A 16,381-nucleotide genomic window follows, 5' to 3' on the forward strand; every position below is an offset into this window, starting at 1 on the left:
CCGATTTCTGCATCACGCATGAGCAACTGTCACCCCACCTACTATCCCGCAGACTTACACTGGTCGGGCATTATCGCTTTCCATCGTGTCTTGGGGCATGGATGTTTATTTCCAGGGTCTTTCCAGCCGCTCCTCATGATTCAGCCCAATGGATGGATGGATGAATGACGTCCAGCTATGGCTTGTTCGGGGCGTTGGCGCCAGCAGGGGTGGCAGGGCTGACATGCAGATGCAACGATGCAGTCGCCGCTGTTAATCCTGCCTCGTCGCTCAGCTGGAAACTTTCTCAATCAAAGTGGCAACCCTCCATAACTTGAGCCCTTTTCTGGATCTTGAGCGGCGCTGTGAGTAGCTGTGAGACCCGGTAGTGTCACCCTCCAGACTGGCTGGTTCGCTCGTCATGTCATCCTTCTACTCCGACTCCGACTCCGACTCCGACTCCGACTCCTACGGGGCGCCATATGATGAGCGTGAGTTTCGACTAAGGAGGCGACATACATCACCGCCTCGTGAGTACGACAAGCCCCCAGCACCAGAATTCGGCCTACATGGTAGACATTTCCACCGGGACCGAGACCAGCCCAGCGGACGTAGCCACAGCTTCAGCGAGGATGGTGATATAGAATATCACATGCCACCACGGAGGCGACGCTCTCTGTCCGGAGTGAGGATCAGACGGCGATCCCCATCTCCAGTCATAATGAGGCCGCGCTCACAAAACCCTTTTGGAAGATACTACGAACGCCGCCGAACGCCGTCCCCTTCCTACCACCGCTCGCCTTTGCGGCAAGATTCGTGGCGAGGGCCCGTGGACGCAGAGAGACTTGAAAAACTGTCAAGGAAGCTTTACGAGCAGATCGAGCTGGTAAAGAAGCTTGAGAATGATGAGAGAGAAATCTGGGACCGCAAAAGGAGCGCCACGGTGAAACGCCGCTTGGATCTACGTACGGAAAATGAACTACGAGTGCAGCAACGACAACAGATGCAGACCGAGCTGCAGAGATTGCGATCAGATCGCTCTTCGTTCGATAATCACTTTCACAATGCCAGGAAAAACATCGTTCAAAAGCTGTTAAGCATGCTGCCCGATCACAACCAAGCTAGCCTAGCAGAGGTTGTGCAAGCTGAAATTGCCCAGGTAGACCTCGAGCGCATCAAAATGGGCCTAGCAGAAGCCCCCTCGGAGTACTTGAGGCTTGACGCCGTCAAAGATGCACTTACACAGCAATTGCAAGAGCTGCCCCTCGACGTATCGGCGGACACATTGCTAAACCAGCGCATGGAGGCCGAAAGGAGAAGTGAACGGCTTCAGCTGGATTTTGAAATCAAAACGCGCCAGTTGGAGGCACGCATAGCGTCGCTAGACGAAGAGATGGCAGAGGCGAGCAACATGCAACATGAACTGGGCGTCTCCCTTTCAGAGCAGCTCGAAGACTTTCTGAACAAGGACCACGGGCACAAGACGAATCTTGCAGATTTGAAGGAGAGACTAGTTGGCGTGGAAAAGCAACTCCGATCCCTTGAGAGGCGGGAGGGTTCCCCACAGCCAGTCAGCATCGATGTTACACAAACGACGTCGTTGCCAGGGCCATATGCAGCGAATTGCAGCGACGCTAGCCAAAGATATCTGAGATATGAAGACAGCCCGTTTGAGGATTATCCTGATACGACACGAGAGGTGGAGAAAGAAGGACTCTCTATAAAACTGCGTCTTAACGGGGGACACCGGACAGTTCACACCAGTGCTCCGAGCCAGGAGTTACGTGCCACCCCTGAGGCATCTGCCTGGAGGCAACCATGCACATCTCTTACTGGCAAGGTGTCGAAGACGGAGCTCATGACTGTTCAGGCATCGGAGTATTCTACAATTGAGACTGGAGTAGGGAGGACCACGTTGATTTGTCCCTCTGGTCCGAGGACACTGGATATCGGAGCCTCTGCTCAAATGCGATGGCTGCATGTACAGCAGCCCGCACTGAGGTTCAAGCCACTGGAGCGATTGGTTCTCAACTGTCCCTTTGTCACCGAGGAAGCCAGATCGGTTGCCATGGAGACACTGGAAAGAGTCAAGGAACAATTCACTGGGCCCTCGGAATGCGGCCCCCATCTTGAACTTGGCTGCATTCTGCGTTGCGTGGGAACGGGGGACACTGCGGAGGGAAGGGACAGCCAAAACAATGCGGTGGCACCCGTACTATTCCTGGCGTCTCCTTTCCTCGTCCTGGGCCAGTACCTCAGCCGCCGAGGCTCCGACACGGAATTCCGACCGCGGAGTCTCCTGCAATCCTTGTACGGGTACGATGTGGGAAATGAACGCGAGAGTGGGCAGGTAGTGCAGAAGGTGGGCGCCAGAGCGCCGGGCAAAGATGGGTTGCACATCAACCAGCTCTGGTGCCTTCTCATCGGATCAGATGTGCTCATAACCATGTCTGAGCAATCGGCAGCTGATATACGCGGTGACTCGATCCTCGTCAACGACCGCCCGCCCGGCTCCCAGGAACCTCTCGTCATTCGGCTAGTGGACAAGCATGATCGTTCCTATCCTGTCGTTATTGAACCTGACTACAGTTTCGCCGAGTTCTTGAAATACGCTGTTGCGCTTGTCGCAGGTCACAACGTCGATCCGTCTATGTGGGCAATATACGAGGGCGAGGACATCCTAACCCCCAGTCGCTGGATTGCCATACTGGAAAGCGATCACGCTACACCCCTCACATTGTCAGTTGTGCTCCAATACCCTGAGGTGGGGGATGAAATGGGCCACGGTTATTACCTGAGGGGTAGGCCAAAACCAGCCAGCCGGCAGCAATCGCCCTCATCCCGCCATCCCAACTACATGGATAAGGTCATTGTATCGCGATCTCGAGGCTATGATGATGATCGGCGAGACAGCCAAATTTATGCGCGACACTATGATGACCGAGAGTCCCGCGCAGCGACCCGGAGTCATGGACTCACGTACCCTTACCGCAGTCCTAGCCGGGACCGACCTCACCCAGGCTCCAAGCTTTCTGCGGACGCATACTTGGGCACCGCAAAGACAGAAGTACTGCCCGCGCGCGGAGCCAAACACATGAGAAGTCGGCCGAGACCGATCTCTCCGCTCAAAGAGTTCAAGGAACATCAAGCAAGGCCGAGCGATGACAAAGTACATGCCATTGAGAGGGACGCTACATTATTAGTCCGGCGTGATGAGGAAAGCCGTGCCGATATCCCACCTCGGGGCATTCGAATAAGGGAAGATGCTCCCAGCGAGTACTCGCGGTATCAACTATCGCCTGTTTCAGAGAAGTCTACGACCAGGAGCATGCACGAAGTTGCCCGTCCGACAAACGGTGACGGCGTGAACAAGGCAGCTCCAAGTGCTGAGCAGAACGCTGTCGATTATAGCAGCATGCAGCTCATTATACGTCCCAAAGATACCATAGTTCGTCCGATTCTCTCGGACTCTAGCACAACCGCGGAGCCGAAAGGGACAATCAACATTTCTGCGCCCTGGGAGAATATGTTACGACAGAGCTCTCCTGCGCTCGCTCAACCCATGGTTACAATGCCCTCAAAACAACTCTCTTCTCATGAGCCATCTTTAGATCATAGGGGACCTTTTGATAACACCGGGCCACCAGCTACTGATCTCGAGCGCGCTGAGAATCGTTTCTCTGAGCTCCTGGACAAACTTAGTAGAGCCGAGCAAGCACGCGATTTCCGTATGGCGGCAGATCTCAAATATGGTGCCATCCCTGAGATGCAGCAGCGTATTGGAGTTTTGAAAGGGGAACAGACCCAGAAACAGCCCCAACAACCGAAGAAGACGAGAGTTGAGTGGGAGGAGGACGCCCAAGACCTCACACCTCCTCCTGCTCCTCCTGAGCATGATATTGTCAGGCGGCCCAGTGTTGGTCCATCCTTGCGTTATAGACGTTCAGGTTACTCCACTTCATCAAAAAGCTCGTTACGCTTTCGTAGCCGCTCGCCAATCATCTCCTGGGGTGAAAGACGTGCTTTGAGACGAGAGAGGCCAACGTCTCGCAGATCTTATTCTATTCCGAGCTATGCTGTAAATGCTTCGAATAGCTATCAAAAGGCTGAACCGGACATCTTCCAGCCGCGCGAAGACGTATCACCGGGACACGGACTCGACATTGGTTCTGACTACTCCAGCGAGTCAGGCAGCTCCTCAATATCTACTACAGGTGGCGTAACTTCGATACATACAGGCGTCAGAAGAGAAGGACAACAAAGGCAATATATTGAGAGAATTGAACATGTGCTCGACGCCCATGTGGTTCCGTGCCTCTTCTCTACGCGGTCAACCATAGAACGGACGCCTTTGGGAGGAGAAGGTGATCCGGTGATCCGCAGGCTCGCTCTCCGTCGTACTTTCGACGTCGACGGGCGCGAACTAATTTCGATGCACAGTGAAAACATCGCTTATAATCCCGAGACCGATTCTATTTTCGAAACCCAGAAGCTGCGTGGGTTTTATAGGTCGAAGCCGCACCCCGCGGCTGGCGAGAAGCCTGACTGGGTGGATGAGTATGTCATGGATATACGTCCTCTCATGTCTGACTTGGGCGTGACAATCACTGACACATACGAATGGCCCATTTTGCCGCTGGATGAGGTTTGTCCAAAAATGCGCTTGGTGCCGTTCTTGCAATGGAGACTCAAGACTGGCAAGGACGAGCGCACTGAGGAAGAGGTCGAGAAGTCATTGGTGAGCATACTAGGAACCATGAAGCATTCTATCTCAAAGAGTGTTGTTTCAAGGCTGTACTCGCGTACATACAACTGTTCCCTGGACGATGTTCTTCAGCGACACAGATTCCTGCGAGACGAGCCCGCTACACCAGTAATACACTTGAAAAGGGATACGCGCGACAAGGCGGGAGACAACATGCCAGCTGAGCCAGAAGTTAAAGATACAGGGGCAGACCAAACTTCGATGGAAGCAATCGACGACAATGACACGGCTCCCGGTCCAGAAATTCTTTCAGACAACGTTGAGAATAGCAGAACCAGCAGTCAGGTGCCTCAAGATGATGCAAGGCAGGATGGTGGGAATGCTGCCGGGAAGGACCAGCAGGAGCAAGCAAGCGAACAGCCCCCATCCCGGTTGGGGGCCCCGTCCGCCAAGCAGAACCAGTCCATCCAGAACACCCGTCATGACAAGGCGCTCATGAGACGGCTGTTCACTCTTTCGAGGGAGGTATTTCGAGCCTACATGCCTGCATCGGGTGACCATGTCAATCACCATGTGTGTGTACGCTTTTGGGGGGCAGTCGACGAGATCTTTCGGGTAAGTTCATGATAATAAACACCTCGCATGGCTTAGGGTAACTGACATGGATCTTACAGCAAGTCATCTGGGATGTCATGGACTTGAGAGGTGACCCCGGCGAGTTATTTGCAGTCGCTGACTTTGACAACCCTGCAAAGGAAATGTTCGTGCAGCACAGCAAGTCCTGGGCCAGATGCTCGGCGTGTTCGGGCAAGGAGCAGTATGCCTCGCCAGATGCCGCGATGTTGCATCTACACGAGCATCACTTCGATTGCTCTATCCAGTCAGATAATTGCTTTGATGATCCATGTTTCGTCTGGATCTATCGAGTTTGGGGAACGGACCACGAACCGGCACCAAAACCTGGCGCCGGCCATCTGCGACATCTGGAAGAGTTCTTGTCCCGAATTCTCCCCGTTACTAGCTACGTCCGGGAACTGCATACTCTCGTGGCCAGTGCCAGTCCGCAGTCTACCAAGGTGCGCCCACCACTCCCCAGCAAGGTGGTATACGCGTTCCAGGAGGTGCTTTCGATGTACGTCATCCAAGCCCATCTGCTCTCGTTTTACAATCGCCGAAGGTCTGCGTCCCTTCGCCAAAAAGCGTACATTAAGGCCAAAATTGAAAGGCTCATCAGACAGGAGGAAGTGAGCAAGGGACTGGCATATGACTACCTACAAGACGCGAAGAAGGATATCATCCTGATGAAGGGCACCACTCGGCATATCGACGGTCTTGGTATCGAGTCCGTCGGGGCCGAGTTCCTGCTCATGGCGCTTGTTGCAAATTTACAAAACAGACCCGTTCTGCCGCACGCTTCATCAACCAATCCTGGGAAGCCGGACTTTCTCTTGCTGTACCAGCGTTACGTGTCAGAGTTGCGTTTTGAAGCCAACCGCCGACCGAAGAAACGAGTGTTCCTGGATATCCGCGCGCTGGAGGAGGAGCTGGATGCTTTGCATGGCCTGCTCGACTCGCAGGAGACAGTCTTGGACAACTACCTCAAGTTGCTGAATCCGGGCTCCATGCACCCAACGACTGGGGATAGGGTGGGCTTATTCAGAATCGAGCGAGACTTCGGCCGCCGTCAACAGAGGGTCCTTCGTTCCAAAGCGCAAACCATCAACACTCTGCGCGAAAAGTCTCAATTCTTGAAAGAGCAGGTCAAGCAGACAATTGAGATTCTGGAGGAGGACCACGGCAAGGCAATCCGAGTGTTCACCTTTGTCACACTGCTATTCTTGCCCCTGTCATTTGTGACCAGTTTCATGGGCATGAATGTCACTGATATTCGGGACACGGAATTCTCGCAGAAGATCTTCTGGGCAACAGGATTGCCCGTCACACTTCTGGTGGTCTTGATCGCTTTACTATATGCGTACCGGGGCGAGGCGTTGCAGGATTGGGTCTGGCGCAGTGTGAGGCCACGCAGGGTGAGGGGAGGACGAAATATGGGCGGTGGATTTGCTTGGACGGACGAGTTTACCGGGGATGGCGATGCGATGCTTGCGCATCGGGCCAGCATGAAAGTGGCCAAGGGAATCATTCACGTGGACAGTGACAAGCACTGGGCTCAAGCGACGGCGGAATCCCGGAGGTCTAGGGGTGGGTTGAGGGGTTTGAGGTCTTGGGATTGGGATTCGGCCATGGAGACACTAGTCTTGAGGGACAGGAAGAAGACAAAGGCAAGAGAAGCAGGATTGCGCAGACGAGGTACGGCAGACAGATACTAGTCAGCTTGGCGGGGGCATGCATGTCTTGAGCGATGGAGTTGATGATCTTCGTGGAGATGCTAATAACGGCAACAATGGTAATCAACCCTGTCGAAATGGTGAGTGCTGAGCACTGTAGGGCTTCGGTCACTGCTTTCGCGGTCGGTTTTCTCGTTGAATGATTGTGATTGTGATTCTTCGCGATGAACAATAAAGCCCCTGTTGCAAGCAAACCAAAACACTCGGCGGGACTGGACTTTATTATTATTTAGGGGGGCGGGGGTCCCTGGAGAGTCCCTGGAAGGCCTATGGACCCCAGATGGAGGCAGATTGTGTAATTTCATGCGTCGCACGCACACAGCCCTCCTCTGATCAGGAAGAGGCATGGGAAGAGAGGGCACGATGGGCTGCTCTTTCGATACACAGACAAACATGAGTTGCAATACCTAGACGTGAGCAGTTTGTAAATGAGAGATGCAGAAGACCAGGCTTCGGTTTCAGCGCTCGGTACGTACCTTTATTTAGGGTACTCGCCGCGTGTCATAAGCTGGGGTGTGCTACAGCCAATCGGACGCCGCGCCTCGCCGACTCACTCTCCACCTGCCCGATCCGACTGACCCCATTCGTCCTAGCGGCTGATGTCTGTGACTTGTCCGTCCGTTGTCCATCTCCTTGTCCATTGGTGGTCACTTGCTAATTAACCGTTCTACCTATTTCCTTGATCTTGCTTGAACCTTCGCCACGTCAATCAATCTCACTGTCTTTTCCCTTTTTTTTCACATTCCTTCAAATCTAGGCATATTCTCCTTTGTCCTCACCGCAAGACGATTGCGCAAGCCATGACGAGAGATCGACCGGCACCAACTTAATCTCACTTACCCTAGACGAGCGTCGAACCCGCCGAAACCGACAATCAGTCACATGCATCCGCGCCCAGCGCCCTCAACCACGTCCCTCCTTCCGGCACCCGTACACCCTCTTCCACGCATCGCAGTCACGCGCCCCGTGCCCATGGAACCCGTCGTCTACGAAGAAACGCCTCTCGCCGCATACCTGCGCGCCGATGCCGGCTCTGGCGACGAGAGCGAATGGGGCGCCGCCGTACAGCAACACGACGAGGACAACGACGACAACGAGGACGGCCACGATCAGAGCAGTGTCATGTCCGCATCGCCTAGTCCCAGTCCTCGCTTCGCGCCAACGGGACGACCGCATATTCGGGGCGGCCCCAAGAAGAGCGCTGCGCTACCGAGACTGGACATTCGACCCCTGGGGAGGGGCGCTATGGCACAAAGGGGTCTCAAGAGGAACTACAGCACAGCCGTGGCGGCAAGCATCGACCGGGCGGACAACGCAAAGTTTCTCGAAAAATTCCGATACGTGATTGTGGCGTCGCAGTTGCTCAGCGGGCATTCGATACCGGGGCCGTCGCAGGGCCCCCTCGACCCGGGCGATGGCATGGCAGGGTCGGACGGGCCGACGTTTTCGACCGAGGGGATGGCGGCGTCTGTCCTAGGCGCGTTGGCCGTCGCGACGGTGTTGAGCTGGGTACTGGGCAAGGGAACGACCCGTGTGACGAAGAAGAGGCTGGTGTTTCTGGGGGCGCTGGCTGCGGCGGGTGTGCTCCTTGGCCAGGTTTACATGAAGCGACAATGGCTACGATATCGGAGAGAGCAGTCGCTTGCAGAGGTGGCAGCCTTTGTGGCGGCCTCGCAAGAATTAGACGGGGTCGTCGGGTCGGCACTCTCGCTGATTCAGGATGTCGGCCTCGTATCGCGAGGATACCGGATGTAGGTGGCCCCGACCGCGTGTGTCCCTGTCGCTGTTTCTAACGCATACGATCCAGCTCCGCGCCGCTACCCCCCGTCTCGCGCATCGAGGACAAGGTCCAAGACCGCAAGTGTGCGCGCCTGCGCAAAGCGCTCCGATCGACCATTGCAGACGTGCTGAAGACGTACATCCAGGTGTCGACGGTTGTTCGCGGGTTCGCCGAGCAGACAAATCTGGAGAAGTACCTCGACATCTACGAGATAAGCGACTTTGACATTTCCGACGCGAACCGCGGCTTCGACGAGGAAGAATTTGACGACCCAGAATCGCTGCGCACCCTCAAGATCGCGGTGAGCCGGTTCCACATTATCCGCAAAGTGTTCTTGTGCTCTCTGCTGGCACTGGACGCGAACGGGGAGAGTTCGGACCTGATGCGCTGGACAACGGCCGTCGAAGCCCTGAGGAGCTTGAATGAGAGCACCAAGGCGAGCATGGTCAAATTGCGTGATCTGCTGCACGAGGAGGAGTCATTTCCGCCGCCCTCAGCCCCAAAGACACCCCTGACACCGGGGAGGGAACGATGGCGATCACAGCTGCACAAGCTCAACTCGCTGGGCTCGGGTATCCGTGGCCTGGGGGCTAAACTGCAACTGCTGCGCGAGGAGTCGGACAGAGCGCTCAACGACTCGCAGGATCTGACGGAGCTGGCCCCTCACCTCCTGACACAGTATGAGTCCATCGGCAGCGACCTCAAGGAGCTCATGTCTGTGTGGGAGGAGGGCAAGGCCGCGCTTGCCCAGGGCATCGACCGCAACGAGAAGAGGCTCTCCTCGATGAGCGCGCTCATCTCGCCGACCACATCCCTGAGCGGCCTCACCACGGTGGACGAGGAGGGCGATGCCGCCGCCGCGCTCAAGAAGCTCACGGGCGAGTCTCCGCTGCCGTCGGACGAGCCGGAGCGCGAGGTGTTTGAGGCTGTGGCGCTGCCCCGACAACGCAGCACGTTGACGCGCGAGGAGCGGATCGCCAAGGTGAAGGAGGAAAGAGAGCAGAGAGCCACGGCACGACAACACGTGGAGGCCACGAGGGGCATGATGAAGGAGTTGGAGACCGTCATCAACCTCCGCCCTCGCACCAGGACGAGCGCGCCTCCTGGGAATACAAGGGTCATGTCCATGTGAAGAAGGGCTTTCCCCCGTCTTTTCCACTGACGACCAGTCGCGCAAATCCGCGCACAACAGCTGCTGCTGAAGCAGCACACGATACCACGATCTCTTTCTGCCCTTCCTTCCTTTCTTCTTTACTTATTTGTTCATGAACATAATCCGGGCGGTGCACTCATCGCTGTACAAACTACGGGCTTCGTAGCCAACCGCATATGGCGGGCTCAATGGTGCACGAACACAGAAAAGGCTTAGGAAGGCTTTCCTCTTTCTTCTGTCTCTGCTTGCTTGCTGGTTGGAATTGAAAAATGCATAGTCTGGCGTCGGGGATTGCTGGGTCTGGCATTTGGACAGACATGTACATAGTACGTATATAACCTGGGTCGCTGCAGAATGTGCCTCCCAGCGAATCAATTTGCAAAAATTGGCACAATGAACTTCTTGGACGAGGGCACTTGACTTGTCCCACCGGTTTGCTAATCCAAATCATGTGCGGAAGAGGGCAGGGTGACGATCAAGTGCCATGGTACCCGGTACCTTGGTACTCACCCTAGAGTCCTAGACTAGCTCGAGGCAAACGCGAATCTCGTGCCCCGCGTGCGGTTGGCGTTTCGACGCGTCTCCAGCCCGCCCGCCAGGAGCTCCCCCTCGCGTAAAGTACTTGAGAGCAAACTTGACGTGACCATCACCACCATCCCGCCCGATTTGCCTCTTTCTCAGCTCAACTCTGCCACAACAGTCTTTCAATCAGCCTCTACTCGTCTGTCACACATAGTTGCCACTCTGTGCTCTGTAGTCTTCTTCTTCACTAATCCACACCTACCACACAATCAGCGGTCAGTGCATTCACGCCCAGTCAAGTCGTTCGTGCGTGCGAATCCGAGTTAACTGACGAGGGACCAGACCATGTTGGAAGCACGCCTCGAACAAGCCGATCTCATAAAGAAGGTGGTGGACTCCATCAAAGACCTCGTCCAGGACTGCAACTTTGACTGCAATGACTCGGGTATCGCGCTGCAGGCCATGGACAACTCGCACGTGGCGCTCGTGTCCATGATGCTCAAGGCGGAGGCCTTTTCGCCATACCGCTGCGACCGCAACATTGCGCTGGGCGTCAACCTGACGTCGCTGACCAAGGTGCTGCGCGCGGCGCAGAGCGACGACATCCTCACGCTCAAGGCCGAGGACACGCCCGACGTGGTCAACCTGCAGTTCGAGACGAGCACCAACGACCGCATCAGCGAGTACGACCTCAAGCTCATGGACATTGATCAGGAGCACCTGGGCATCCCCGAGACGGAGTACGCGGCGGCCATTACGATGAGCTCGACCGAGTTCCGCCGCATCTGCACCGACCTGGCGGCCATGTCCGAGTCCGTGAGCATCGACGCGTCCAAGGACGGCATCAAGTTCTCGGCCAACGGCGACATTGGCAGCGGCAGCGTCACCCTGCGCAACAACACCGCCCTCGACGACAAGAGCAAGAAGGACAATGTCGAGATCAACCTCAGCGAGCCCGTCAGCCTGACCTTTTCGCTCAAGTACCTCGTCAACTTTTGCAAGGCCACCTCTGTCTCCTCCACCGTCACAATCAGCCTGTCGAACGAGGTGCCGCTGCTCGTGTCCTACGACCTGGGCTCGGGCAGCTACCTGCGCTTCTACCTGGCGCCCAAGGTATGTCTTCTTTTTTTTTTCTTTTCTCGACCTCTGCACCCCCATGTACTGACCCCTCTGCTAGATTGGTGATGAAGAGTAAGGACTGGACCAATATCACGACCGTTTTGACGAAAATGCTTTACGCTGGGCTGGCGTTCGTAGGAAAACAGGGGACCGAAGGGGGTTAGTTAGGTTGGCTGTGGCCATTCTATTCTGCATGCATGCATTCGGGCGAAGCAAGTACAGGAAAGGAAGGGGGGTTCAGTCGACGGACTGTAATTAGCGCTACGCGGGGGACATGTCTGAGCCAAGGCCGTGTACGAACGACGAATGATTTAGACAGCAATATCCTTTTCAAACACACAATCTCTGCCTGACCTCCCACGGAACAGGACAAGATGGAGGGGCGGCGATGGTTGGAGGAGAAGCGGGGCAGGCCAAGTCCAACAAGTGCGTGCTGCTCGATTCTGACATTCCAGAACCACCATCGGCTTTGGCTCCATGGGAAAAACTGGAGAAGCCCAGCTGGCGGAGACTGGAAGAGGGATTTGATCTGATGAAGAGACATCATGCTGCAGCTGCTGCCGCCGACCTCGTGGTGGTACTATCGTCGCTGATGCGAACCACGTCCCTGAGATCGCAGTCACTCACTCACTCACTCACTCCCTCACTCTCTCGCTCACTGATCGCTCACTCACGTCTTACTGTGTCATACATCACACGCTATCCTCATTCTTCACATAATCATCTCGCGGGTCCTTTGTGCGTCACAGTGCTCCCAGCACACTGCGCAAGATCATGACCTCGCTGCTCCCCGTGCCGGAGACGAGAGTCCTGGCTGTGGCCAGTCATGTATGTCAAGACTCCTCCATCTTGGATCCGAGAACGAGCAGCTCACCACGCGCCCGCACAGGTTGTCTCAGGGTAAAACCTACACGATCCTGTACTTGTGTCTGCACGTGAGGCTGAGTCTGTAGCTACGTCGGCAACAAGATCGCCGTCTTCACCCTCCAGTCTCTAGGCTGCGACGTGGCAGCCCTCAACACCGTCCAATTCAGTAATGACACCACGGCCTGCTGCACCGATACTGAGAGTCCGTCCATCCGCTGACTTGGCAAAATAAAAAAGGCAACCACACCGGCTACCGACAATGGCAGGGCACCAAATCGACTGCACAGGAGATCACGGCCCTCTACGAGGGCCTCCAGTCCGCCTACCTCGATGATTTTGACATGATGCTCTCCGGGTACATACCGGGCGCCGAAGCCGTCAACGCCGTCGGGGCCATCGCCAAGGCTCTCAAGGAGAAGAACCGCGACAACTTCTTCTGGGTGCTCGACCCCGTCATGGGGGACAACGGGCGGCTGTACGTGGCAGAGGACGTTGTGCCGGCATACAGGGGCCTGGTTCAGTACGCAGACCTCATCCTGCCGAATCAGTTCGAGGCGGAACTGCTATCGGGCGTCGCGATCAAGGACATGGCCAGTCTCACAGCGGCCATCCAGGCGTTGCACGACACCTACAAGATCCCCCACGTCGTCATCACGTCCGTCACGCTGCCCCACGCGCCGGAAGACCTGCCCTCCCCCTCCGCGGGGAAGCATCTGTCGGTGGTGGGCTCGACCATGACGTCGGCCGGGCGGGCGCGGCTCTTCAAAATCGTCTTTCCGGCCATCGACTGCTACTTCAGCGGCACGGGCGACATGTTCGCCGCCCTCATGGTGGTCCGCATGCGCGAGGCCGTCTCGGCCGTCCCGGGCCTCGGCGGCAAGACGAGCTGGCAGAGCGGCGACGACGTGCCGACCCTCCAACTGCCGCTCGCCAAGGCGGCCGAGAAGACGCTGGCGAGTATGCACGAGCTTCTGTCGCGGACGAGCGCGCGCATGGGCCAGGTCGTGGAGAAGACGACGCGTGGCATGACCGAGGACGACAAGAAGGACGACAAGAAGATGCACCTCGTCAAGAGCAAGGCGGCCGAGCTGCAGCTGGTACGCAACCCGGATTGTCTGCGTGATCCAAAGGTGCAGTTCCAGGCGAAGGAGATGTAGAAGATCGTCTCTTGTCTCGCCTACTTCTATCATAGATGGCTTATAGACTCTTTGACTTTTTTGGCCTGTAGGTGCCATGTCACTCTATTCTTTCTCATGATCTCATGTGTCTCATCATCGCGACGGCGTCCCTCAACCCGTCGAGCCAAACCCGCCGGCACCGCGCACGCTCTCCTCCAGCTCCTGCACCTCCTCCACTTCGGGCGTGTAGATCCTCTCGAGGACGAGCTGCGCGACGCGATCGCCCTCCCTGACCTCGTAGTCCGTCTCGGCGTGGTTGAAGAGGAGAACCTTGACCTGACCACGGTAGTCAGCGTCAATGACGCCCGCGCCCGTGTCGATGAAGTTCTTGGAGGCGAGGCCGGAGCGAGGCGCTATGCGGCCATCTAGTTGGACTCGTGTCAGCAGCCGACCTGCATGTGGGTGGGTGGTGCATTTATCTCATGCCGTGGGAGGTCACGTACAGGTACCAGCGGGGCAGGCGATGGAGATGTCCGTGTCGACGAGCACCTTACCCCTCGCGGGGACAGTTGTGTCCTTGGCGGCGTAAATGTCGTAGCCCGCGGCGAAGGCGCTGCCGCGGGTGGGCACACGGCCCTTGTCCGAGAGCCTCTTTACGAGGAGCTTAGGTTCGGCCATGGTGTCGTCGGTCTTGACGCGCTTTGCGGGAGGGGATGTCGGTGCGTCGTTGGACGCTGAGGTCATTCTGCGCAGGGCGGGAGAGGAGTCTGGATGAAGGGGCTCGAGGGTTTTTGTTACTTGATTGATGAGGTTCTCAAGTACGAGGGATGGGTAGTGAGTGGGCAAAGAGAGAGAAGGCGGTGACGCGACGCGGGGCCCAGCTGAGACGCGTCGTGGGCCGCGAATTGGCCAATGGAGCGCAAGGGTTTGAAGTGCTTCTTGGCTGAACATCAACGGGACAATGTCCTAGACTAATAATAGCAATTGATATTGAGACTTGATTTCGTTACGCAATGCTTCTGCATAGTCAAGTATGGTTCTGCCCGCCTCTTCGTTGTCCGGGTGCGTGCTTCGTGATGAGCGCTTCCAGCATCGACGACTCGATCCCTGAGCGCCCAGGTCAATCAAACTCCCTCCCAAAGTCAATCAATCGCAGTCGCGACGCATCTTTCGCATGGAATTGGGCCACCTTGCTCCTCACGAGGAACCTCGCGGCGGCAGACTCCCTCGACAACACCACGTATGAGGAGGAAGAGTCCCCGCCAGCATCCTGCAGCTGACCCATTAAGGCCTGGATCAGCTCCTTCATCTCTCGGCCCGCCGCCGCGACCTCGTCCTCGTCTCTCCGCGCCGCAACACCCTCTGCAGGGCCCCAGATCTCGTCGAGTCGTCGCTGGCGCTTGTCCTCCCTGTTCTCGAGGCTGGCCCTGCCCTCCTTGGGTTTGTTCAGTTTGACCTGCGCGCTGAAGCCAGAGGCCAGATCTGCTCCGTCGACATCCATGAGGTCGCCCACGACAGGTCCGCCTAGTTCTTCTGCTGCAAGCATGACGGCCAGATGCTCGTCAATGAACTTGTCCAAGGCTCTGAACAGTCGCTTGCTGTCGGCGTCGTAGTGGGCCTTCTTCTTCTGTAGCTCTTCCTTCTTCTTGCGAGCTCCGTCTCCAGGTGGTGCCCGTGCGCTGGACGACACCTCGGCCTTCAAGTCGACAATACGGGCATCCAATGCCTCGCTGAGGAGTGTTTGGTCTCTCAGGTGAGCCTGGCCAGCTTCCAGCTGCCGCTTCTCGCGGCTCAGGACTGATTTCTGCGATTCCAAGTAGGCTCTTGACTCGATGATCGTTTGGTGTGTCCTTCTGAGAGCCAGCAGGGCCGGCAGCGTCGAGCTGGCATGTGGTAGGAAGGGCTCTGTGTTTGTGACCTCCTCGAGGGCCGCCTTTACAACCTCGGCCTGCCCGACTGGCGTTTGCGCAATGGCTGTGTCATTTGCCTTCAACTGCGGTGCGTCAGCTGAGCTCACAGCTCGTAGCGTGGACTGGGGCGGCTCACGCGTTGCAGCTCGTCTTCGTGTTCTTGGACCCTGCGCTGGAGCTCCTTCAACGTGAAGTCTAGGTTGGCAGTGTACGCAGTGGCCTCTGCAGGGCGCGCGTCGTCGTCCATGGTCCCCCCGCTGTGCCTTGTGTCTGTGCAGTGAAACACTACCAGTTGAGCTTTGAGCGCGCGTGCTCGTTTCGCTCAGCTGTCCCATGCGACTGAGGTGGTGGGCTAACTTGAGATGAGAACGAATCACGTGACTATTCTCCCTAGGCTCCAGCGCCCAGTCCGGGGCCCAACTGAACTCAACAGGGCTCCAATTTATCTTGGCCGTGCCTCGACTCCTCCCCCCGTCCGTCCCTTTTCTTCATCTCGCGCGACGCTCAACGTCTCTGTTGGCATTGTCGATCAAATCGTGTCTCCGCCGTTGCGCAACACTCTTGGTCCTCCTTCTCAGTCGATCGCATCCGAGCGACAACGCCGGTACTACACACAGCATCGAGCGATTTCTTGTCTGCCTATAACGCTCCGTCCGCCCTACGTAGCGCCACGAACGAACCGACACCGACGCTCCTCGACCAAACGGCCAGCTCGAGGATAGCTTTGCCTTGGCTAATTTCATCAGAAATCAAACGGTCATAAGGTTTGAAATTGAGCGGCTGCCTCTTCTTTCTGCTTTTTGAGCCCTCCGTTGCCGATCGCTTCACACAATCTCCCATCCGTCCGTCCGTCAGTCCGTCCGTCGCCCTTGGGAACCTT

The 16,381-nt window shown here is 56.6% G+C and overlaps 5 protein-coding genes across 5 annotated transcripts; 3 read left to right on the top strand and 2 right to left on the bottom strand.

Annotated features, from left to right (window-relative positions):
• Window positions 1–1,078: 1,078 nt before the first annotated feature.
• J7T54_006023 (uncharacterized protein) lies at window positions 1,079–2,979 on the top strand (the record flags this gene model as incomplete). The annotated part of the gene is made up of 2 exons (XM_051502936.1): window positions 1,079–2,718; window positions 2,937–2,979. 2 exons carry the CDS (start codon window positions 1,079–1,081, stop codon window positions 2,977–2,979), a joined length of 1,683 nt encoding a protein of 560 aa, XP_051366545.1.
• Window positions 2,980–4,945: 1,966 nt separating this feature from the next.
• On the top strand, window positions 4,946–9,944 carry J7T54_006024 (uncharacterized protein; the record flags this gene model as incomplete). The annotated part of the gene is made up of 5 exons (XM_051502947.1): window positions 4,946–5,299; window positions 5,359–5,501; window positions 5,706–6,886; window positions 7,988–8,783; window positions 8,840–9,944. The coding sequence occupies 5 exons, from the start codon at window positions 4,946–4,948 to the stop codon at window positions 9,942–9,944; spliced, it is 3,579 nt and encodes a 1,192-aa protein (XP_051366546.1).
• Window positions 9,945–10,832: 888 nt separating this feature from the next.
• J7T54_006025 (uncharacterized protein) lies at window positions 10,833–13,630 on the top strand (the record flags this gene model as incomplete). Its single annotated transcript, XM_051502959.1, has 6 exons — window positions 10,833–11,600; window positions 11,665–11,678; window positions 12,356–12,434; window positions 12,496–12,506; window positions 12,560–12,639; window positions 12,711–13,630. The coding sequence occupies 6 exons, from the start codon at window positions 10,833–10,835 to the stop codon at window positions 13,628–13,630; spliced, it is 1,872 nt and encodes a 623-aa protein (XP_051366547.1).
• Window positions 13,631–13,762: 132 nt separating this feature from the next.
• J7T54_006026 (dUTP pyrophosphatase) lies at window positions 13,763–14,335 on the bottom strand (the record flags this gene model as incomplete). Its single annotated transcript, XM_051502970.1, has 2 exons — window positions 13,763–14,016; window positions 14,095–14,335. 2 exons carry the CDS (start codon window positions 14,333–14,335, stop codon window positions 13,763–13,765), a joined length of 495 nt encoding a protein of 164 aa, XP_051366548.1.
• Window positions 14,336–14,711: 376 nt separating this feature from the next.
• On the bottom strand, window positions 14,712–15,748 carry J7T54_006027 (uncharacterized protein; the record flags this gene model as incomplete). Its single annotated transcript, XM_051502981.1, has 2 exons — window positions 14,712–15,584; window positions 15,638–15,748. 2 exons carry the CDS (start codon window positions 15,746–15,748, stop codon window positions 14,712–14,714), a joined length of 984 nt encoding a protein of 327 aa, XP_051366549.1.
• Between the last annotated feature and the right edge of the window lie 633 nt (window positions 15,749–16,381).

Source organism: Emericellopsis cladophorae (assembly GCF_022114955.1).
Source record: "Emericellopsis cladophorae strain MUM 19.33 chromosome Unknown NODE_1_length_1489480_cov_119_871856, whole genome shotgun sequence".
In the NCBI taxonomy this organism is placed as follows: domain Eukaryota; kingdom Fungi; phylum Ascomycota; class Sordariomycetes; order Hypocreales; family Bionectriaceae; genus Emericellopsis; species Emericellopsis cladophorae.